Consider the following 25,108-nt stretch of genomic DNA (forward strand, 5'->3'; position numbering starts at 1 on the left):
ATTCAGACAACAGCACTTTATTTTAAGACTTGATTTTTTTGCCATGATTTTCTATAGATTCTTCCATGATGCTATCATCTTCTTCAATAGTGACCAGGACCTTCTTGCCCACCAGATTAAAGATGTCCTCAGGAGGATAGCCTTTGGGTTCGCCCACCTTCACAGTAAGCATGTCCAGTGTCAGAATGGTGCCTTCTGGAATTTTCACTTTGGCCACCACAGACTTGCCTAGCTGTGGATAAAATTTAGACTCAGTGCCAGCTTCAGAGAAGTAACAAGTACACACTGCTTTACACTCAAAGTCCCTGAGCAGTCTTCACAAGGTACCTTGGGAGCAAGGACTGGTTGTCCCCTACACTGCCCAAAACAATATCTCACACACAGCAGGGATTTGGTCAATATGGGGGTGGGGATGAACTCAGAGACTCAGAGGAAGGGAGTTCAGAATTAAATGCAAAGGAAAGGGCTCAGGCTATGTAGACAAACAAGTTCAAGTCCCAGTGAGCCAGGAATAAGCTACATTTTAGTTTCCCTGTAAAATAGGAAATAACGGTGCCTGTGTATTGCTGAATGATGTAAGGATTAGTGATTGCATATTATGTATCTGGAACATAGAATGCTGTCAGCACAGTGATTCCTTTTGTTACCACTTAACATCTCACTGTGAACACTGGGAAACTAAGGCTGACAGAAAGCAGTACCTTGGCCAAAGTTGCAAACAGCCAGGATGAGAACCCAGAACAGGGGTGTCCAACCTGTAGCCTGTAGCCATATGCTGATTTTGTGAGGACTTTTTTTTGCTTATCTATGCTGTTGGATATCACAAAAAGTATGCATGGACCTTTTTTTGTTAATCACCTCTCTACTTAGTGTTCATGTATTTAATATGTGGCCCAAGACAACTCTCATTCTTCCAATGTGTGGCAGAGGGGAAAAAAGGCTGGACACCCTTGACCTAGAGAGTGAGATTCTTGACTCCCAGTTCACTGTTCTCGAGGGGCACAAACTTTACTGCTACTTTGGTAAAACAGGAGTCTGGCGGATGGATGACAGGAAGAGAGCTGCCTAGGAGGGGCAGATAGAACAGGCATGTGAGGCAATGAAGGGGGCCTCACGCTCATGACCAGTGTTTCTGTCTTCTCCATCAATGCATTCAAACAAATTATCTATTTTGTTATTCCACATCCTCCATGTGAGAGCCCAAGGGATCAATTCTGCGTGGAATTTAGTGCCAGGATACGATGCCTGTCCTGTTATAGTTTACTGTTTTCTCAGGCAGCCAAATTAGTGCTCGGCTGCTGCAAATCTCATTCTGGTTTCTGGTGTAATTCTCTTCCCTTTTCCTTTATAAAGTACTTTATTTCCTTTTACTAACATTTTGATTTCCTGGTATATATACATATTTAATTAGCCAGCAGGTAGGCCCCACTAGAATAAAAGATGACAATATTCCCCAGGCATGGCGGGTATTTGATCTTTGCTCTGACTCAGACAGTGTGCAGCAGAGTAGGTGTGCCTGCATGCCCCACAGGCCCAAGAAAACCGGCTCTATGACTCAGAAGGCAAGAAGGTTCCAGGCCATAGCTTCTAAGAAGCCCTTACAGTCAGTGTGCCAGGCTGTGTTTCTTGGCCTCATTATCCCCTCTGAAGATCAGGGACACACAAGGAATATTTACCTCCATTTTCACCCACCAACCCCCTGTGATGACTCACTGACACCCATTTAGCGCCTCCCCTGCTTAGGGAATGCCACAGGCTCTTCTCCCAATGTCAAGCAGAACCCCCTGCCTAAATGTTTCTCAGGTTTTTCAGACCTTACCTGCTCCAGACATGACCTATCCCAGGGCTCAGCCCCGCTTACATCTCCTGGAATCTAGGAGCAGTGGGGCCACAGGCTGCAGAGATTTAGAGTAACTCAACTCTAACATGATCCCAGGTAGCCAGAGAAACCACTAACATTCCCCTTATGTAAGTAATGTATTTCTCCTACTGCTACGATTAACCACTGTACAAGTTACTGCTGTTATGAGTAGCACAGTTTTGCTGCTGCTAACAAGCCTGAAGAAGCTCAGAGGGACTGATGCAATACTCCTTTGCCCCCTCATTGGCCTGGCTCGGATAGGGCTGGGACTGACTTTCCTCTCACATCAGCCCACTTTGTCCCCACTCACAGCAGGGGAGCTGAGTGGAGTTGGGCAGGACAGGACCCACCTTCTCATTGCAGGCCATCTCACAGGGCAGCAGCTGCTTGGTCGGGGAGCCCAGGGCCCTCTCCACCAGGCGCACAGCCCGAACCAGCTCAGCCAGTTCTCCAGGGTCCAGTGAGGCTGAGTGGTCACTCCCCTTCCAGGTCTTGTCCAATGTTATGTGACGTTCCAATACCTTGGCCCCCAGAGCCACTGCAGCCACAGATATGGCTATGCCTGTTTCATGCCCAGAGTACCCTACAGGAATGTCAGGAAAGACCTTCTGGTATTCCTTTAAAATAGAAAAAGGAGAAAAAGGTTAAATATTGTGGTGCTTTAGACATATTCTCCAAGATCAGGCAGATCTGGGTTGAACTCAGTTTAGCCATTCACTAGCTGGACAACTGTGAGCAAGATACTGAAGTTCTTTCAGCCCCTCTTTCCTGGGGATTATAAAAGCACTTGTGCAGGGCTGTTGTGAAAATTATGAATGCATGCAAAGCACTCAGCATATCGTAAATGCTCCAAAAACAATGGTACTGTTATCATTAACAATGAATTTTAAGAATGTTTCACACTTATTATACCCTCAATGAATCCCCAATGATAAAAAAAAAAAAAAAAAAAAAAACTCTGTGGGGGAAATGGGATGAAATACAAGTTGAAGAAGAAAAAAAAAAAAAAAAGAATGTTTCGTTGCACAAACTACCAGGAATAACAACAGAATACAACCAAATGCCTAAACTCATTCAAAAAGCATCTGTCACATTTAATTAGCCTGAGCTGCTAAAAGCAAGTGTGCTATATGCAAAAGTACCATCAATAATACATATAGCCCAATCTCAAAACAGTCCTTTGGGGATTGGTTATCTATAATTCACTGAATGCAACAAAAGACATTCTAAGATGGGTGAGTCTTGTCAGTGAGGGTGACCAGAAAGCCTAAGTAACAGGAGAAAGACTCAGGTAGGACTTAAAAAAGATTAGGACGGTGGAGTGACAAAGGCCTTAAAAACTAGGCTTAAGGGTGTGCCATGGAGCACAGGTTGACAGGTCAGAGAATTCAGACTGCTGTAACATGGGTGTGCTGGGCCCAAGAGAGGGTGGTCTGGAAAAATAACTCTCACTGTGCTGTGGTGTCAAGAGAGAGGAAGACATGACAGCACCTTGGGTGGGATGGAAGGGAAAGGGTGTTATAATACTGAGGAAGAAAATCAGGGGAGATACCTAGAGCCACACAGACTACAGTGGTAATTATAACCTGTGCGGGACAGACTTACAGGGGATGTTCACTTTCTATATTATATATATTCAGAGTAGTGTGAATTAAGAAAGAAAATGTTTTAAGTTTTTAAAATTATTCTGGCCTGGAGTGGTGAATGCCAGTAAGCCTGGAACTTTGGAAGGCCTAGGCAGGAGGATCACTTGAGATCAGGTGTTTGAGGCTGCAGTGAGCTATGATGATAACACTGCACTCCAACTTGAGTGACAGCTTGGGTGACAACACTGCACTCCAGCTTGGGTGACAGAGTAAATATATTTATATATTTATAAATATAAAAATAAAATAAATAAAATAAAAATAAAATATACATATTTATGTATTTATATATTTATATATTTATATAATAATAATATATATAAATAATATATTTATATATTTATAAATATAAAAATAAAATAAATAAAATAAAAATATAAATTATATATTTATAATTTTAAATATAAATATATATTTATAATAAAAATTTATATTTTTATAAATATAAAAATTATATATAAATATAATATAATTATAATTTATAATAATTATAATTATTATATATAAATATAATTTATATATTTTATATTTATATAAATATAAATATATAAAATAAATATAAAAATATAAATAAGTAAAAATAAAATAAGATGATTTAGAGATGGGCTAGAAGTGAAGAAACACTATCAAGATTGGGAGGGACAGAAAGTCTAGGTAAAAAGATAGCAATGTCCATTTTCAAAAAGGCTGACATTTTTGTTAAGTTAAATATAAAGGCTATGTGGCAGCATGTAAAAAAGCTTACATTATCACAGAAAAAACTGGAATGTCAAATACTGTACTGAAAGGAAAATATAAAAGGAACTCTGGTTAGCTGCAATATCAAGATTACATGTGTGTGTATCCCAAAAGTCGCCCCTAAAGTTGCTATACATAGGAAAAGGGAAATTTAGGTACCTTTACTTACAAAATATGAAGTACAAAATTTTACAAAGAGGCCAGGCGTGGTGGCTCATGCCTGTCATCCTAGCACTCCGGGAGGCTGAGGCGGGAAGACTGTTTGATCTCAGGAGTTTCAGACCAGCCTAAGACTCCATCTCTACTAAAAATGAAAAGCTGGGTGGCGCCTGTGGCTCAGCGGGCAGGGCGCTGGCCCCATATGCCGAGGGTGGCGGGTTCCAACCCAGCCCCGGCCAAACTGCAACAAAAAAATAGCCGGGCCTTGTGGCGGGTGCCTGTAGTCCCAGCTACTCGGGAGGCTGAGGCAAGAGAATTGCCTAAGCCCAAGGATTTGGAGGTTGCTGTGAGCTGTGTGAGGCCACGGCACTCTACCGAGGGCGATAAGGTGAGACTCTGTCTCTACAAAAAAAAAAAAAAAAAAAATGAAAAGCTGAGGCAAGAGGATCGCTTGACCCTAAGAGTTTGAGGATGATGTCAGCTATGACACCATGGCACTAGGGTGACAAACTGAGGCTCTATCCACCCCCCCAAAAAAAATTTTTTTGAAGAGGTGGCCAATATATACAGAATGTTTTGTAAAAATTTTGGGACACCCTGAATTTAGAGTTCCATTAATGTTACCATAATATCTTTATGATAATTACATATATATGTTTTCTTTTATTTTTTTATTTTTTTTTGCAGTTGTTCGCCGGGGCTGAGTTTGAACCCGCCAATTCTGGCATATGGGACCAGCGCCCTACCCCTTTGAGCCACAGGCGCCACCCTATGTTTTCTTTTTTTTTTTTGTAGAGACAGAGTCTCACTGTACCGCCCTCGGGTAGAGTGCCGTGGCGTCACACAGCTCACAGCAACCTCTAACTCTTGGGCTTACGCGATTCTCTTGCCTCAGCCTCCCGAGCAGCTGGGACTACAGGTGCCCACCACAATGCCCGGCTATTTTTTTTTGTTGTTGCAGTTTGGCTGGGGCTGCGTTTGAACCCGCCACCCTCAGCATATGGGGCCGGCGCCCTACTCACTGAGCCACAGGCGCCACCCCACCCTATGTTTTCTAATTGAGTTAAATTTCAGGTGCTGCCAGGAGGAACTGATAGAGATGGCCTGAGACAATAAAAGACAAAGACGAGGAGAACAGAATCCAGGTTCTAGTCCCAGCTGTGCCATCAAGCTGGGGGATCTCCGGCTTTCCTTTGGGACTAGCCTTCATCATTCTAAAATGATGAGATAGACAAAATCCTAAGAGGGAGAAAACTCCCTGAGGGCTGTCACTGTAACTAGTTTGAGTGTCAGGGAAGCTCAGAATTAGAAAAGAAGAGAACCAGCAAATAACAGAGCAGAAAAAGCCAGAAGTTTCAAGAAGGTCTCCTATAACTCAACATGGAAAGAGCCAGCTATCTGTAATCATTGTTCACAGCAGCATATTCACAATAATCAAAAGGTGGAAACATCCCAAATGTCCACCGGCAGATGAATGGATAAACAAAATATGGTTATATATGGAAGATGGACTATTATTCAGCCTCAAAAGGGATGAAATTCTGACACATGCCACCACATGGATGAACTTTGAAGCCTCAATAAAAAAGGGCCCAGGCCGACACACAAGGACAAATATTGGATGATTCCACTTATATGAGGTACCCAGCATACTCAGATTCATAGAGATAGAAAGTAGAACAGCGGCTACCAGGGGCTGGGGGAGACGGGAAACAGGGAGTTAGTGTTTAATGGGTATAGAGTTTCAGTTTGGGATGAAGAGAAAGTTCTGGAGGGAGGTGGTGCTGGCAGCACAACAATAAGAATGTGCTTGATGCCACTGAACTATACATCTAAAAATGGTTAAAATGGTAAACCCAGGGGTTCTCCACCTTCCTAATGCTGCGACCCTTTAATACAGTTCCTCATTTGTGGTGACCCCAACCATAAAATTATTTTCATTGCTAGCAACGCCTGGCTATTTTGTTGTTGTAGTTGTCATTGTTGTTTAGCAGGCCCGGTCTGGGCTCAAACCCAGCAGTCTCAGTGTATGTGGCTGGCGCCCTAATCACTGAGCTACCAGCGCCGAGCTTATTTGTTTGTTTTGAGACAGAGTCTCAACTCAGTTGCCCCGGGTACAGTACCCTGGCATTATAGCTCAGAACAACCTCAAACTCTTGGGTTCAAGCAATCCTTTTGCCTCATCCTCCCGAAAGTTGGGACTAGAGGTGCCTGCCACAACGCCTGGCTGGTTTTTCTATTTTTAATAGAGACAGGGTCTCACTCTTGCTCAGGCTGATCTGGAGCTCCCAAGTTTAAGGAATCCACCCATCTCTGCCTCCCAGAGTGCTAGGACAAGCATAAACCACCACCCCTGGCAGGAATTTTGGTTACAGGCCTGGCAACATATGTAATCCTAGCACTCTGGGAGACCAAGGCGGATGTACTGCTTAAGTTCCAGATCAGACTGAGCAAGAATGAGATCCTCCCCACCACCAAAAAAAAAAAAAAAAATTATGAGATCCCGTCTCTACTCAATATAGAAAACTAGCTGGGTGTCTTAGTGGGTGCCTGTAGTCGTAGCTACTCAGGAGGCTAAGGCAAGAGGATCTCTTGAGTCCAGGAGTTTGAGGTTGCTGTGAGCTATGATGCTATAGCACTCTCCCTAAGAGGACAGAGTGAGACCCTGTCTCAAAAAAAACCCACATTTTTTCTTTGTTACAAAAAAAGACTGTATCTAAATATAATGGCCCAAGGAAAGTCATTGTGCTGTAGCTAATCAGGTCACGCCCGCCCCCTGCTCACCGAGATGACCCGCAGGTTGACGTCCTTGGGCTGCAGCGGGTAGGCGCTGGTGCACTGGAGGAAGCAGAAGTTGGGGTTGAGGGGCTTCACGATCTGATAGACCTGCTTCATGGTGTCCATCGACTGCATCCCGCTGGAGATTACCATTGGGCGACCTGGGGAACCCAACGTCCACACCATCGTCACTTTCTCTTTAGGGGTTCTGACTCCCTCAAACACATCCCAGCTGTTGGTCTCAGGGCTCAACTGCACTCCATAGCCATCACTTACAACACTGTGGGGGAACAGAGGTGAGCTTGGTGGGTGCCTGCCCTCAACCACAGGAAATCCACAGGAAATATGGACTCCCCTCAGTCCCCCATTATTCTTGACCAAAGTGAACTGAATTAAGGAGGCAGAGGAGTTTCACACTCCCTAGAAAGAAATCGAGCATCTCCTCTGAGTAAGAGGATGCACAGCATGGCTATATGGCAGGGTGCGGGCTGACCCCTAATTCGAGAGCCTGGGGCTGCCACTTTCAGTTGTTGTGGGAAGAGCACTGTCCCTCTCCACGTTTCAGATGCGTCCTCTGTGAAATATGAGTAAGCATAAAGCATCATAATCATGACCTACTTCAGTCCTAGGGCTGTTACAGGGACCCAATGAGGTCACTCATGCTGCAAAACCACTTTATAAGCTGTACTATGCAGATACTATAGCTAAAGAATATTTTTCAAATCAGAGTTTCCTCTAAAAAGTTGTCTATATATACCATCATATCTTTAATTTCTTTTTTTTTTTTTTTTTTTGAGACAGTCTCACTCAGTCATCCTGGGTAGAGTGCCATGGCATCACAGCTCATAGCAACCTCAAACACTTGGGCGTAAGTGATCCTCTTGCCTCAGCCTCCCAAGTAGCTGGGACTATAGGTGCCTGCCACACACCCAGCTAGTTTTTCTATTTTTAGTAGAGATAGGGTCTTGTTCTTGCTCAAGTTGTTCTTGAATTCCTGAGCTCAAGCAATCCACCTGCCTGGGCCTCCCAGTGCTAGGATTACAGGTGTGAGCCACTGCCCAGTTTCTTATAAATATATATATTTTTTGAGATAGAGTTTTACTTTGTCACCCTCAGTAGAGTGCAGTGCCATCATTGCTCACAGCAACCTCAAACTCTTAGGCTCAAGTGATCCTCTTACCTCAGCCTCCCAAGTAGCTAGGACTAGAGGTGCCCACCACCATACCTGCCTATTTTTAGAGCTGATGTCTCATTCTGGCTCAGGCTGGTCTTGACCCTGCGAGCTCAGGCAATCCACCCACCTCAGCCAGAGTGCTAAGATTACAGGCGTGAGCCACCTCGCCCAGCCCATAAATTAAAAAAAAAAAAAAATTAATTAAAACTTCTTTAAAAATTTCTTATAAAAACTGTCATATACTTCATTTCTTTCAAGTTAGCACATTAAAAGTGGAAGTATGTGCTGATCAAAAAGAAGTTTCTAAAATTCATCTTCATGAGATCTACCTCAACATGGGGCACCACAAAGGGAGTAAAAATACGAAGGTTTGGGCACCCTCAGATTTTACGACAAAAATTAGACACTCACCTTTTTTGGCTGTCTTTTCCAGATAAGGAAAATTGTTAGTGTCCCCAGATCCAACTTTGAAAAATGGAACATTCAGTTCGTGCAGAAATTCAACTGCCATCTACAAAAATCAAAGAGGACCTCCTTTTTACTACTGCTCAAAAACACTGTCCTCACAATAGGAATAACATACAAATAGATAATGGCCCTCCTCTCACCCAGCAAGAAGGACTCCTAACAACTTGAAAGCAGACAAAGATTTGTCCTCAGTCATTTCACTCAATTTCAAATGTTCATTCATATCCACCCATCTACTTGTCCAACAAACATTGAGTGCTTGTCTGCCCTGGCTACAACAATCAGGAAAGGAATATCCCTGGCCAGACCCTGCCTTTCCCAGGGGCCCAGGCCCAGGGAACAAACACGAAAAGAGTCATGACCTAATCTTGACACAGAAAACCAAGCATTAAGAAAGTTAACAGCCCTCAAAGGTCTTCCCTTTTACTCAGGGTCAAAAATGCAGGAAAAGATGTCATTTCAATCCTAGCCAAAAGGGCAAAATGGAGCATTTTGTGGCTCTGCCTTGACATAGTCAAGGGCCCAGTAAGCCAAGCCTATTCAGACCTCAAACCATGCAGCCCACAGAAAAGCAAACCTCAGTCATGTTTTTTGGAAACAACATCATTTCTTCAACATCCTTCTCTGGGATTCATCAGTAGTAAAACTCAGGAAATTGGTAAACATCAGCAAATACTTGCTAAAGAAATCAGTAGATCACAAATTTTAAGAGTAGCCAGGCACAGTATCTCACGCCCGAACTCCTAGCATTCTGGGAGGCAGAGGCTGATGGATTGCTTGAGCTCAGGGGCTTAAGACAAGCCTGTGCAAGAGTGAGACTCTGACTCTACTAAAAACAGGAAAAAAACTAGCCAGGCATTGTGGCAGGTCCCTGTCTGTCAGGGAGGCTGAGGCAAGAGAATTACTCCAGGGCAAGTGTTTGAGGTTACTGTGAGCTATGATGCCAGGGCAGTGTACCCAGAGCTATAAAGTGAGACTCTATCTCAAAAAAAAAAAAAAAAAAAAAAATTACAAGAGTAAAAATCTCAGTTTGCTGTCAAATTACAATAACTCAAAAATCTACTTTTTATTCCTATTTGTTTTAAGCTTACTTGAGGTGTGATTGGTGTACTAAAAACTGTAGAAGGTATATACAATTTGGTAAGCTTGAATTTATGCGTACACTCATGTTACCTTCACCACAAAGTAATAAATACATACATCACCTCCAAAAGTATTCTTGAGTGGTTTGTTTTTTTTTTTTTGTAGTTTTTGGCCGGGGCTGGGTTTGAACCTCTGGCATATGGGGCCGGCACCCTACTCCTTTGAGCCACAGGCGCCGCCCTCTTGAGTGGTTTTTTAAAAATTGAATTTGGACATCAGAAGTAGGAAAAATGAGTATCTCCAAATGGTTCCAAGTATCTTAGTTCTACCCTAAAAATCTGCCTGAGATTCAGTAGTAAGTTAGGGCTTGATGCGTAGGCCAGTGCTTCTGACACATGATCACGTGCAACATAAATATCCCAGGTAAGGTGTAATACAACTTCTGATTTTGTTGGTCTAGGGGGTACCTGAAAGGTTTTCATTTCTATTAAGTCCCTTGGTAATGCCATTGCTGCTGCTGGTCCATAAATTCTACCTTTTTTTTTTTTCTGAGACAGAGTCTCACTATGTCACCCTCAGTAGAGTGGGGTGGCATCACAGCTCACAGCAACCTCAGACTCATGAGCTTAAATGATTCTCTTGCCTCAGCCTCCCAAGTAGCTGGGACTATAAGCACCCGTTGCAATGCCTGGCTATTTTTTGTTGCAGTTGTCATTGTTGTTTAGCTGGCCTGGGCCAGGTTCAAACCCACCAGCCTCGGTGTATGGCTGGTGCCATAACCACTGTACTATGGGTGCTGAGACAACACAAATTCTACTCTTGAGTGTCAAGGAGCTGGACTACCAGGCATGAAACCCGAGAAGGCATAAGTGTGGTAAGGAACACATATGAGAAGATCATTCTGCAGGCAGCTCTTTAAACCACCCACTGCAGCCTGAGCTTCCTCCATTTTCCCAGCAGGTGATGAGCTACTGCCAACACTGCAGCCTAACTCAAAAGCCTCAGAGGTAACTCTGCTCCTGTGGAAATCCTCTAACATCTGGGTGGGAGCTGCTGGAGAGCCTCGAGGAGCAGTCAGCGAGCCTGTGAACACTTCCAAGGCACCGTGCAACCCTCTCACCGCCAGGCGCCTCACTACCTTTTCATGCTGCTCTTGCTGCTCTTCCCCTCTGCTTTATTCTTCCTCTTCTCTTTCTCCTTTCATATTTTTCTACCTTTCTCTTTCCAATTGTTTACATGTTTCCTGCTGTTAAACAGCCCTAAGACAGAAAACATTCATTTATAACAGATTTATTGAAAAAAGTCTAATTGCCCCACCCTTCTCACTCTATCTGGCCAATGAAGAGAGCATTTTCCGTTTAAAGGGGGAAACTCTAAGTTTTCTTCTATATAATGTTCAGTTGTGGGAGTGTGACCTTCCAGGGCATAAACACCTGGATGTACCCACTCAGCAGGGGGGCAGCACGAGCTGGGACAAGGAAGGGCGAAATGCAGGGAAAAAACCACTCTGCAAAAGCTCACCTACAGAGCACGCACCCTCCTGCCCACCCCTCCTGTCCATTTAGGACTTTTTAAGACTGGGAAAACAAATTCTTAGAGATAATGAGAATTCTATAATTCCCCGGGTGAGGACTAACTGGAAGATTCCTGCTGGGAAGAGAAGGGCACCGCATTTTGCAGTCCTCCTGGGGAGCTGGCGCCATCTAGTTATCATTTAGAAAATTGCCACTTGGCGATCATCACCCTGCACAGGGCGCCCTCTTCAGGAATCTGGAAAATTCTGCCGGGCCTTCCGGCCAGAAGCCATAACCCTATGCTCTGGGGCGGCCCTTCTTTCCATGAACTCCTTGCCCTCCTCTACTGACAGCTCCCCCCTGCATGTAGGGTACAATGCAGCCAGAGGACTCTTCCCTCCCTCCTACCCCACAGCAAAATGCCACAGTCTGAAAGCAACTCAGCCAACCTGTGACCTTCCTCCAACACCCCAGCTGGGTTCAACACCCAGAATAGGGCCCCACCACAGACTCCTTTGGGGGAGCCCTGCACTGCCACTAATTCTTTGGAGGATCCTCGTAGATCAAATTGTCCGACTTTTACTTTTTTTGAGACAGAGCCTCAAGCTGTCACCCTTGGTAGAGTGCCGTTACATCACAGCTCACAGCAACCTTCAACTCCTGGGCTAAAGCGATTCTCCAGCCTCAGCCTCCCAAGTAGCTGAAACTACAGGCGCCTGCCATAACGCCTGGCTATTTATTTATTTATTTTGGGGGGTTGCAGCCATCATTGTTGTTTTGGCAGGCTCAGGCTGGATTCAGAAAAAAAAAATGGAATGCTTCCGGAATTTGCGTGTCATCCTTGCACTACTTTTTTATTTTATTTTTTTATTTATTTTTGAGACAGAGCATCAAGCTGTCGCCCTGGGTAGAGTGCTGTGGCATCACAGCTCACAGCAACCTTCAACTCCTGGGCTCAAGCGATTCTCCAGCCTCAGCCTCCCAAGTAGCTGAAACTACAGGCGCCTGCCATAACGCCCGGCTATTTATTTATTTATTTTGGGGGGTTGCAGCCATCATTGTTGTTTTGGCAGGCTCGGGCTGGATTCAGAAAAAAAAAAATGGAATGCTTCCGGAATTTGCATGTCATCCTTGCACTACTTTTTTATTTTATTTTTTTATTTATTTTTGAGACAGAGCATCAAGCTGTCGCCCTGGGTAGAGTGCTGTGGCATCACAGCTCACAGCAACCTCCAACTCCTGGGCTCAAGCGATTCTCTTGCCTCAGCCTCCCGAGCAGCTGCGACCACAGGCGCCCACCACAAGGCCTGGCCATTTTTTGGTTGTAGTTGTCATTGTTGTTTGGCGGGCCCTGGCTGGATTTGAACTCACCAGCTCTGCTATATGTGTGGTGCCAAGCCTTGTCTGACTTTTAAACCCAGTTTTTCCCAAACGTATTTGACTCAGAACCTTTTCTTTCTTTTTTTTTTTTGTAGAGACCAAGTCTCACTTTTATGGCCCTTGGTAGAGTGCTGTGGTATCACACAGCTCACAGCAACCTCCAACTCCTGGGCTTAAGCGATTCTCTTGCCTCAGCCTCCCGAATAGCTGGGACTACAGGTGCCCGCCACAACGCCCGGCTATTTTTTGGTTGCAGTTTGGCCGGGGCTGGGTTTGAACCCACCACCCTCGGTATATGGGGCCGGCGCCTTACCGACTGAGCCACAGGCGCTGCCTGACTCAGAACCTTTTCAATTCCAAGTCAATTAATTAATGAGGATGAACAACTCCCCCTCTCGAAATATGTCCCTTAAGAAATTTTGGGGCTTGGCGCCTGTGGCTCAAGCAGCTAAGGCACTAGCCACATACACCTGAGTAGGCAGGTTCGAATCCAGCCCGGCCCACCAAACAACAATGATGGCTGCAACCAAAAAATAGCCGGGCGTTGTGGTGGGTGCCTGGGAGGCAGAGGCAGGAGAATTGCTTAAGCCCAGGAGTTGGAGGTTGCTGTGAGCTGTGATGCCACGACACTCTACCCAGGGCAACAGCTTGAGGCTCTGGCTCAAAAAAAAAAAAAGAAAGAAATTTTGGGAACTGCTGATCTAAGTGAAAGGTGGCTTTACTAATAAGCTACCTAAGAGAAGAAAATAAACTATCAGGTTTGGTGTCCATAGCTCAGTGAATAGGGTACCAGCCACATACACTGAGGCTGGCAGGTTCCAGCCTGGCCTGGACCTGCTAAATAACAATGACAACTGCAATCAAAAGTAGCTGGGCATTGTGGTGGGAGCCTGTAGTCCCAACTACTTAGGAAGCTGAGGCAAGATAATGGCTTAAGCCCAAGAGTTTGAAGTTACTGTGAGCTGTGACACCACCGCACTCTACCTTGAGGGCAGAGTGAGACTCTGTCTTAAAAATAAATAAATAAAAATAAATTATCGGGTGGCGCCTGTGGCTTAGTCGGTAAGGCGCCGGCCCCATATACTGAGGGTGGCGGGTTCAAACCCGGCCCCGGCAAAACTGCAACCAAGGGCGGTGCCTGTGGCTCAGTGAGTAGGGCGCTGGTCCCATATGCTGGAGGTGGCGGGTTCAAACCCAGCCCTGGCCAAAAACCACAAAAAAGAAAAAAAAAAAACTGCAACCAAAAAATAGCCGGGCGTTGTGGCGGGCACCTGTAGTCCCAGCTATTCGGGAGGCTGAGGCAAGAGAATCGCTTAAGCTCAGGAGCTGGAGGTTGCTATGAGCTGTGTGAGGCCACGGCACTCTACCGAAGGCCATAAAGTGAGACTCTGTCTCTACAAAAAAAAAAAATAAATAAATAAAATAAAATCATTTAAAAAAATAAATTATCAAACAAAAAGGGAAATAAACTCACAGTACAACTGCTCTTTGTTTTAACTAAAACACCTGTGGCCTAACTCATTATCTCTAAGAATTTATTTTCCCAGCCTTAAAGAGTCCTAAGTGGACAGGTGGGGTGGACTGTGCCTCAACTCTTTCAGGACAGATTCTAAGGACTCTGATAAGCAAGCCTCACAGGAAAAAAAAAAAAAAAAAGGACCCCAGGACCCCAGTTACTTCACAGGGCTTCTGTTATCAGTCTGCTAAAGCAGAGAGGATAAAAAAAAAAAAAAGCCATTTTTACTTTAGAATGCTAAGCAACTTTCCCTCAGGGCCCAGGGTCCAGCATTTCTACTCCTTTATGTGTTGTGGTGACTCACTTCCTTTCTCTCTCTTGTTTTTCCTCTCTCTCTAGCTTTCTTTCTTTCTTGGGAAAAAATAAACTTTTTACTACTTACTATTCTATTCCTGGTGTGAGAAATCTTTCTCCAACTCATGCCTCGAGCTCCTCATGAATCTCCATCCTAACGCTAACGGATCAGAGGAAAGAGAGGAGCGGAGAGGGATTTTTCTAAAGCCCCTTCTTCTCCCCTTGGTTCTTAGATCCTGCAGGAAAGGAAAAAGGAGCCCATGGTGAGGATTTAGGGAGAACAGGGAATGTTCCAGAGCTGCCTGAGGTCAGGAAGTGATGAGAGGGAAGCGTGGAGCCATAAGAAGACTGGACCTGCCCTCACCATGGCAGGTGGAAGGAATGGCATTGCAGAGGCAAGCACTGGAGGGAAGAGCTCCACTGAGACCGTTGTTGCTTGTAAGGAAAGCATGTCTCTTGGGGGCCACTTCTACAGTCCATTTGCTTTCTCAGTAGAACTTTCCATTTAGATTAAAGACCCTGCTTATTTCACCTGAGTTCCATAGCCTCGGTGTACCTTTTAACCAGGTGCCCTGATAATTTTCTTGCCAGAATTTACACAAGAATTTGCTTGCCAGAATTTACACAAGAAAAATTTACACAAGTGAAAGGTCACACTTTACCCTTTCCTCAGCACACAGGAACGCCCTAGAACAGCATACACACAGAATAGAGAAAACAGGCTGGCTTTAAATGCCCTCTGTCTATGAGGAAGTCAGGATGAGTGAAGACTGCAGCCACCTGCTAGGTAAACACGGAATCAGGAACCAGCCCACCTCTCACAGCCTGGCAGACAGGAAATGCTGGTTCAGCAGCAGGGACCTGGCCAGCAAAGTAAACTAACACTTTAAAGCCTCTTAAGAACGCATTTTCCTCTCACTCCCAGTGCCCCAGGTCAGTCAGGAGACCAGATGGGAACAAATGGCATTCCTGGGACAGGAGAGCCTCCCTGCCCAAACCAGCTGGAGCAGAAAAACTCCAGAAGGTTCTGAGTAAGAGAAAGCCATGCCCAGTGGGCCTTATGTTTCTTATCTCACTGAATCCTCCCTGCAGCCCTGAGGAGAAAGGCTCTTTATGATTCCCTTTGTACATTTGGGACCGAGGCAGCTCCAAGAGGTTATGTGAGTAGCCCAAGCCACACAGGAAGTGTCAGCACCGGGACCTGTGCTCAGAGAATATGGCTCTAATGCATGCAGAAACGGCCCCAGAGACGGCCCCCTAGGGAGTGGAGGGGAAAGAAACCAAGAAAGGAGTACAGGCCGAGGAAGCCCCACTACCAAACATCCCAACTCCTCTCTCTCCCAGCTGTTCCTGCTTCTCAAACAAGCCATCTGGAAGGGAACAACCAAGGTAGTAACTTTTCCTCAGCAGTCTCTCAGATGCAAGGAGGTACATTTTTCCTATCGTCAGAGCCAGAAGCTCAGCAGCTGGAAACAATCTGAAGCAGAAGAAGTGCTCATTACAGGTGTAAGTCACCTTGGAATGTGACATGTCTAGGTCACAGCAGGAAGAGCCCTTGGACAGCAGCTTGTTCACACATAGAAAAGGAAATGGAGGCCCAGGCAGGCAATTTCCCTTCCCTCCAGCACCTGCCTCTGGTACACCTCGCCAGGGTCACACTGAGAGGCAGGGTAAGTGCCCACATGCCCCAGCCCTTAGCCCGCATTACGTCTGTAAGCCCTGTGTGCTATGCTTTATTATCAATGATCACATTTAATACTCACAATGACCCTACCAGATGGCTTCTGCTATTAACCCCACTTTACAATTGAAGAAATGGAGGCACAATGAGATTAAATAACTTCTCCATGGATATACCAGGAATGATAGGCAGAACCATATTCAAATTCAAAATCTGGCCCCAGGGTCCACTTTGCCACCAGACCCTGCAGCAAGGGTCTGGGCCACACAGCAGGGGTGTGCACCACACTAGCCAGCATCAGTTTTGAACCAATCCTGAGGGTGGTGCAGAGCAGGGGAAAGGCCAGAGACCCTGCTCTCAGACATTCACTGTGGGAGTGTGATGCTTTTGAAAGTCTGGGCTGAATGCCAGGAAACAGCAGCTTCTGAGGGTTTGTGGAAAGAATTTATGTTTCTTATCAAATTTCCCTGCTCTGGGCATTAGTTCTGCTGTGTCCAGGACCCATTTCCTAACTGTGTGATGATGAACAAAGATCCCAGGACCTCTGAGCCTCTGTTTCTTCATCTGTAAAATGGGGCACTGAAGGGATAAAATACATTACTATATGTGAAGATGCTTTGTAAACTATAATGTATAATTCAGAAGTAGGGAATCATGACTGTTTAAATGCACAAACTGAAGAATACCGTGCTTATGAATGCTGTCAAGTAAGGAATGATTTTGGTCTACAGAACTGAAACCTGACCCTGCCAAGTTTCCCAGAGGCCTAGGGTTTCCAGCCCCATTCCTTTTTCAAACTAGCAGTGGCCTGGGCTGTATGTGTGCTTATTTTGATTCAATTTACAAACATATTTTGGAATTAGAAAAGTGGCATAGAGTCAGAGGTCTGCTTCAGACAACTTGGTTGACCAAAAGAAAAAAGTGTTTCAAGACAACCAGGTGCAGTGGTTCACATCTGTAATCCCAGGACTTTGGGATGTTGAGGTGGGAGGTTCATTCAAGGCCAGGAGTTTGAGATCAGCCTGGGCAATAGACTAACACTGTGTCTCTAAAAAAAAAAAAAAGGGCTCGGTGCCTGTGGCTTAAGCGGCTAAGGTGCCAGCCACTTATACCTGCGCTGGCAGGTTCAAATCCACCCCAGGCCCGCCAAACAACAATGACGGCTACAACCAAATGATAGCCAGGTGTTGTGGCAGGTGCCTGTAATCCCAGCTATTTGGGAAGCGGAAGCAGGAGAATCGCTTGAGCCTAACAGTTGGAGGTTGCTGTGAGCTGTGATGCCACAGCACTCTACGTAGGGTAATAGTTTGAGGCTCTGTCTCAAAAAAAAAATTTTTTTTTAATTAATTAAATTAAATTAAAGTATGGAGCTAATATATATGGATCACCCAAAAAGGATTTTTATAGAAGTTTGTCAAGAGCCATAAAAAATGTTCTTAGGTTTCATCTAATAATCTTTTTTTTTTTTTTGAGACAGAGTCTCATTATGTCACCCTCAGTAGGGTGCTGTGGTGTCATAGCTCACAGCAACCTCAAACTGTTTTTTTGTTGTAGTTTTATTGTTGTTTGGCAGGCCCAGGCTAGATTCAAACTCGCCAGCTCCAGCGTATGTGGCTGGTACCCTAGCTACTGAGCTATAGGTACCGAGCCCTAATAATCTATTTCTAAGAAGATATCCTAAGTAAATAACCCAAAACAACAAAAAATATGTTCATCTCAGCACTATTTATTAGTACAAAAACTTGGGCAGTGCCTGTGGCTCAAAGGAGTAGGGTGCCGGCCCCATATGCCGGAGGTGGTGGGTTCAAACCCAGCCCCAGCCAAAAACTGCAAAAAAAAAAAGTACAAAAAACTAAAAGTAACCTTCATATCTAAAAGTAGAATGAGTGGATTCATTATATCATGTGCCCCAAAAGAAATGTTACATTGCTATTAAAACCTAAACCATTATATCTAAACCTTACAGGTGCATGGAACAAGCACGCACAGAACTAAATATTCACAAATAGTACAAGCAGCCAGTAAAACAGGCACATGAAACGACTTTAGGAAGAAATACATTAAAGAGTTGCTATATAAGGATTATGGGTCATTTTTTCTTGTTTCTTGTTTTCTAAACTTTCTGTAATGTTATTTTTACAACTAATTATTTTTTTACATTCTAGTAAAGAACATATGAGGGATTCTTTTTTTTTTTTTAATTGAGACATAGTCTCATTTTGTCACCCTTGGTAGAGTGTGGTGGCGTCACAGCTCACAGCAACCTCCAACTCCTGGGCTTAGGTGATTCTCTTGCCTTAGCCTCCCGAGTAGCTGGGACTACAGGCACCCGCCACAACGGCCGGCTATTTTTTTTTTTTTTTTGCAGTTTTTGGCCAGGGCCAGGTTTGAACCCACCACCTCTGGCATATGGGGCTGGCGCCCTACTCACTGAGCCATGGGCACCACCCACACATGAGGGATTCTTAAAGGGGCAGGTCATAGAACAGATGGGACCTGAGGTCTGGCTTCAGTTGGACTCACCAGGATGTCCACATGGCTAAGCCAAAGCCACCCAGGACCATCCTTTGAGCCACACCCTTCCAGATGGTACCAGTGCCTCCCACCTAAGTCAGTCAAGGCCAGTCAGCAAGGGGCAGACTCTTAGTGGAACTGTAATCCTGGCTCCTAATCTAGACCCTTTTCCTCTGGGAGAAACCTGGCCCAGCTGGGGTATCTACACAAGCTTGCAGGGATGTGGGATTCCAGTGTGGTTGTCTTCTACTCCCTGAGACAACTTGTTTTTAAAATGATGGCTTCCTCTCCCAGACAACACTGGGTCTTGGCTCCTGCTGGCCTCCCACAGAGTAGGGCATAGAGCAAGTGAGCAAGGGCTGGAACTGGGTCGAAGTGGAATGCCACGAGGCTGCCTCCTGTCCCCTGGGTCAACAGTAGTGACAAATGAGGCTGTGGCAGAGAGCTCACCTCGTCCATGCCAGAGGCAGTGAAGAAGATCCCCACCTCCTCGGCATATCTCTGCAGCTCCCGGTACTGGTCATGGCTGAACTCCAGGTGCCGTTTGTGCTCCCCATATGTCTTTCCCCAGGAATGCTTCGAAGTGTACGGCCTCTCCAAGGCTTTCCGATTAAACTTGAATTCTAGCTCACTCTTCTGGAACTTGGCACAGTCAGCCCCACACTCCTGCAACACACAGCAGGAGGCATCTCAGTGACCTCTCACAGAGCCTCAGAGATAGCAGAAATGTTGGGGCAACCGTATGACATTACTGTCTTAATACAAAAGATTGATTTTGGATTGACAGAGATCTTAAGGACCCCCAAGAAAGACGAACAGGAAAAGCAAGAAAATCCAGAAGGAAGAAAAGATTGTTTGGGGGATAGAACATCCTCCCCAATACTTTTCTTTTAAAATAAAAATTAAAAGGCTCGGAGCCTGCTGCTCTGCAGCTAGGGCGCCAGCCACATGCCAGAGCTGGCATGTTTGAATCCAGCTGGGGCCTGACAACAATGATGGCTTCAACCAAAAAACAGCCAGGCGTTGTGGCGGGTGCCTGTAGTCCCAGCTACTTGGGAGGCTGAGGCAAGAGAATTGCTTAAGCCCAACAGTTTGAGGTTGCTGTGAGCTATGGCACCAAGGTACCCTGTGGAGGACAACATAGTTAAGACTCTGTCTTAAAAACTAAATAAATAAATAAAATAAATTTTTAAAAAATTAGGGCTTTTTTGCTTTGTTTTGTATTGTAATATTAAAAATACTTAATCAAAGAGTTAAGATTTTAAGATATAACTCAGCAGAGGATAGTAAAATGAGCACTGAACCAGAATTTAGTAAAGAAAGGTCAAGTTCAGGCTTAACTCTGGCCCTAACTCTTAGCTAAGTCACCTCCCATCTCTGGACTGTTTCTCCATCTATATAAAAAGCAATCTGGGTTGGCGGCGCCTGTGGCTCAGCAGGTAGGGCGCCGGTCCCATATGCCGGAGGTGGCGGGTTCAAACCCAGCCCCGGCCAAATTAAAAAAAAAAAAAAAAAAAAAAAAGAAAAAAGCAATCTGGGCTAGCTCCTAGACTTGTCAGCTGTTCTGAGGACCCCCTTGCAGGGGCAGAGAATTGAAGGGATGGGTAAAGCCCCATTCTCTGACTTCAACAATAGCAATTCCGTTCTTAACTTTCTGCACTTGTACTTTTCTGCATGTTCTGTTTGTTTGAATAATAAAAACAAAACCAAGAAATGCCCCAGCCTAGGTAATCTCTACTGAGCAGAAGTGATAATATAAAAAGTGGATAGTCTGGCTGAAAGCTGTAACTTTACTGCCAAGTCAGCCTCCAATCTCTCAGAATTGTTTTTAGAAACTACTCAATATAAAGAATAAGTAAAACTCCACTTTAAAATCTCATCTCACTGCCACTTCTGTAGGCACAGGAGTATGCATGCTATTGAAACTCTTAGGTCCAGAAACATCAGTGCTAAGCATGCTACTCCCCCTCCTGAAAATGTCGTAAGATGGCATGGTCAGGATTTGATACTGGAAAGTAGTTTAAAGAACATTAGAAATGAAAGTGACCTTGGGCAATAGAGTTCTCATTGTCTAGATGAAGATCCCATAGCTCAGTGTGACCTAACCAGAGTCACACAGTGTCTCCAGCATAGCTGGCCAGATCCCTTTTCCAAAGTCTGTAGGACTGTGCGTGTCCTGACCCATGCCTAGCATGCAGACACACACAACACCAGCTCTCCAGCAAGTGGTGAGGAGGCCTTCAGAGTTGCTCCAGGCTCCCTTTGCTTCTCACCTCTTTCTCCTGATGCAGACTTACCCTCAAGAAGTTAAAAAGCTTATCTGTATCTGGGCAAACCTATTTTTTTACTTTACAGAAAAGAGGATAAAAGTGAAACAGCAGAAACCACTAATGACAAGAACTTACTAGTTCACAACATTCTATATGACAGCAGTTGTACGAGGAGAGAACTGGTTCCTCCTTTTCTTCTCTCAGTTTTTCTAAAAAATGAGTGACTTCTTTATCTAATTAATGCTGTTTAATCTGGGTTCAGGAATCACCATCTTTGTATTTCGCTCATGCTGATGTTTTTTTTTTTTTTGTTCAAAGTTTTATTGCTTCTCTAATGGTAAAAACAAGCAGCAGAACACCAAGCAAAGATGTAATATTCCAGTCTCATCAATATTTGAAAGTTAAAATATAGTCAATTAGTAAATCTCTAATTATATTTATATTTGAATATATTATAATTATATAGGTTAATAAAAATAATTTAACAAAGTCTACTTTTAATATTGCAAACAGACTTGTATTAACACGTAACACACTCTGGGTAACCAAACTTACAAATGTGACTTCATCTACAGAAGTCACCTAAGACAAAATAAATAACTTATAAAACATAAGGATTTCAAAAAATCCCACTGCTTTAAATTTTAAAACAAACATACACATATGGAAAACTGAGGCCTAGAGACGAGAAGTCACCTGTCTGGGATAATTCAGCTAGAAATGATATCCTGACACCTGACGCCAATCCAGTGCTCTTTCCAATTAATAAAAAAAACTGCCAAAATTAAAACAAAGCGAGAGAGAAAAACTGTAACTTTGTTTTCACAACTTCCATATCTCTAGATATCTTTACAGCTTTCAGAGAGGTCACACCTTGGAAAAACACAGCTGCTCCCCTAAATTAGAGCAGGAATTTCACCTTAAGAAACAATATTGCAGCTTAGCACCTGTGGTTCAAGCAGCTAAGAGGCCAGCCACATACACCTGAGCTGGCAGGTTCAAATCCAGTCTGGACCCGCCAAACAACAATGACGGCTGCATCCAAAAAATAGCCGGCGTTGTGGCAGGTACCTGTAGTCCCAGCTACTTGGGAGGTGGAGGCAGAAGAATTGCTGGAGCCCAGGAGTTGGAGGTTGCTGTGAGCTGTGATGCCATAGCACTCTACCCAAGGCGACAGCTCAAAAAAAAGGTGAGGCTCTGTCTCAAAAAAAACCCAAAAAATAAACAAACAATATTGCACCACCTAGTACAAACTGGAACCCTGTGGCTAGGAGCAAAGACTTAGAATTACTATATTACTATATTTACTAGCTGTGTGCTCTTGGGCAAATTATTTATCTTGTCTTAGCCTTTAAAATGAAATCAGTAGCATCACAGCATAGGTTACTGTAAGAATTAGTAATTTAAAAAGATGGTGCATTTAAAGCACTTAGGCCAGTATCTGTCTGTTATACTAAGCACTCAAAAAATGTTAGCAATTGTTACTTTTGTTAAGTATTTTTATGATTCAGTGATTAGGCTTCCAAAAAAGCAGTTAGTCCTGGCCAGGTATGGCTCATGTCTGTAATCCCAGCACTCTAGGAGGCTGAGGGAGATGGATCGCCTGAGTGCATAGGTTTGAGATCAGCCTGAGCCAGAGAAAGACCTCATCTCTAAAAATAGTTTTGCGTTGTAGTGGGCACCTGTAGTCCCAGCTACTTGGGAGGCTGAGGCAAGAGAATCGTTTGAGTCCAAGAGTTTGAGGTTGCTGTGAGTTATGATTGCCAAGGCACTCTACTGAGGGTGACAAAGCAAGCCTGTCTCCAAAAAAAAAGATGCAGTTAGTCCTGAAAGAATAAGACAAAACCTAATCACAAATGATATAAAATCAGGCGAACTGATAAAGAAAAAGGCAAGATGGTGTGAGGTATCTCTAAACCACAGAATCCCAGAGCAGGCCTTATTTTGGGGACTAAGGTCATGATGAAGAATATGACAGTTTTCTCCCTTCAGGGGTACTCAAAAGTTTAACAGAGAGAAGGGTGGAGGGCTTAAGGAGAAATCACAATAAAATGGGGAGGGGGTGGTGGTGGGGGTTGGAGAAGGCACCCAAGAAGTAGACCTGAAGAAACACAGCTGGTGAGCACTGACATCAGTAAACATTGTATCACTAATAGCTGGCATTTATTGCATTCTCTGTGCCAAGTACTGGGCTGAGAACTTTACTGGAAATATCTCATTTGATCCTCATAGTAACTCTGAGGTAAATACCATTACTACCAAGCCAGGTTTTTAAATATGGAAATGAGCTCGCAGGGTGTAAATAGCCCACGTTTACACAGCTAGGAAGTGATGGAGTCAGAATTTGAACTCAGAGCCCCGGCACCACTGCATATTCCACACACAGGGAATGGTGGGTGAGAAAGACCACAGCAACTTCTAGAAACAGTAATTTCTGGAAATAATTCAGTGTCGCTGGAGGATGTCAGACATTAAATATGATGGGCAGGAAGGGCTCAGGTCATTTAAGATCTTGACCGCTAAGTTAAATGGTTTCAACTCTATCCGCGAGCAATAGGGAGCCACTGAAGGTGCCAGGGAGGGGTATGATCTCATCAAGTCTGTATTTTAGAAAGACTGTTCTGGCACCAGAAGCGGGAGTGAAGAGGTCGGGTTAGGATGCAAGTGCTGTAACGCAGAGAAGTAGGGAGGGTACTGGAAGGGGTGTGGGGGGATTCGAAATACTTAGAAAAGGGAACTGACGATCAGGAGGACAGGCCGGACGCAGACGACCGAGAGGGAGAGGAAAGCGGCCCGTGCACCCCGAGGCCCCGGCCCGCCCCTCCCGGAGCGCCCCCTCACCTTGGCGGTACGGATCATGCGCTTGGCCAGGTCCAGGTCGCCCTGGTGGTTCTGGCCGATCTCGGCAATAATGAAGCACGGGTGCTGCCCGCCCACCCAGCGCCCGGGACACAGCTCCAGCTCCAGCGGCATCGCGGCAGCCTCTACCCCGGCGCCCCACTGCCAGGCTAGGTCAGGCCGCCGCCTCGGCCAGTCCTGCCGGCAGCACCGCGGGGCCCAGTTGGTGGCCCCGCCACGTCAGCCCGCCGCCGCCGCGTAGCCAATCCTCGGGCCCGCCTCGCTCCCGACAGCCAATTGGGACTTCCGCGGAGGGGCGGGGACTTCCGCAGAGGGGCGGGGACTTCCGCGGGAGGGGCGGGGACTTCTGTGCAGTGCTTGCGACTCCAGGCCTCAGCTCGGCATCTCACAGTCGCGGGGTCCGTGCGCGCACCCGGAAGCGCGCTCTTCCTGGAGGAAGCCGCTGGCGGCCTTGAGACCTTGGGTGCAGCTGCCATGGTTGGGGAGAGTGCATTTCGGTGTAATGGGAAAATAGATTCTGGAGTGAGAATTATAGAGCGAGTTCGAGTCCAGCCTCCGCCATCAACCCGCTCTTAATCACAGAAACGTTAGTTAGTCTTCCTGAGTTTTCTTTTCCTTTTTCCTTGAAGTAGGGAAATGACATAGAATGGTGAGATGATATATAGAAACCTCGGATCACAGTACTTGGCTCGTAGTAAATTTTCAGTAAGTGGAAGCCGCTTCTTTTGTATGAGAAGCAACAAGTTCAAGAAGTTCCACTGACTTGTCCAAAGCCATCCGGAAAACCATAGTGAAGCTGGGACAAGGCTGCTGGGCTGCCTCCTAGCTCAGAGCTCCTAAAATACACTGGGTTGAATTTCAGACAAAGTTGAGACATAGAGTCAGACCGATTCCCGCTTTGCTTACCAGAACCCATGAGCACAGTAAAAGCAATACCGAGAAAGCACCTCTGGATGGAAGGTGAGAAAGATATGTTTGGGACATGTTGATGTAAATGTGCAGGTGGTACTGCCCAGCAGGTGAGGGAAAGGCAGCTCTGAGTAGAGGTCTGGACTAGATAGAGCATTCTGGGAGCCACTATAGTCACGGAAAAGACAGGTTAGCCCGGCCTGCTGAGAAGAGAGCATGCAAAATGCTGAGCAGCAGATGAATCAGCCTTGTGCAGCTGCCCTG

The 25,108-nt window shown here is 45.1% G+C and overlaps 1 protein-coding gene across 1 annotated transcript; it reads right to left on the reverse strand.

Moving 5' to 3' along the window:
• Nucleotide 1: 1 nt before the first annotated feature.
• NANS (N-acetylneuraminate synthase) lies at nucleotides 2-24,166 on the reverse strand. Its single transcript, XM_053567978.1, has 6 exons — nucleotides 23,918-24,166; nucleotides 19,257-19,472; nucleotides 8,768-8,867; nucleotides 7,189-7,343; nucleotides 2,212-2,478; nucleotides 2-232 (listed from the first exon to the last, which is right to left on the reverse strand). The coding sequence occupies exons 1-6, from the start codon at nucleotides 24,047-24,049 to the stop codon at nucleotides 23-25; spliced, it is 1,080 nt and encodes a 359-aa protein (XP_053423953.1). The 5' UTR covers nucleotides 24,050-24,166; the 3' UTR covers nucleotides 2-22.
• Between the last annotated feature and the right edge of the window lie 942 nt (nucleotides 24,167-25,108).

Source organism: Nycticebus coucang, chromosome 2 (assembly GCF_027406575.1).
Source record: "Nycticebus coucang isolate mNycCou1 chromosome 2, mNycCou1.pri, whole genome shotgun sequence".
NCBI classification, from domain to species: Eukaryota; Metazoa; Chordata; class Mammalia; order Primates; family Lorisidae; genus Nycticebus; species Nycticebus coucang.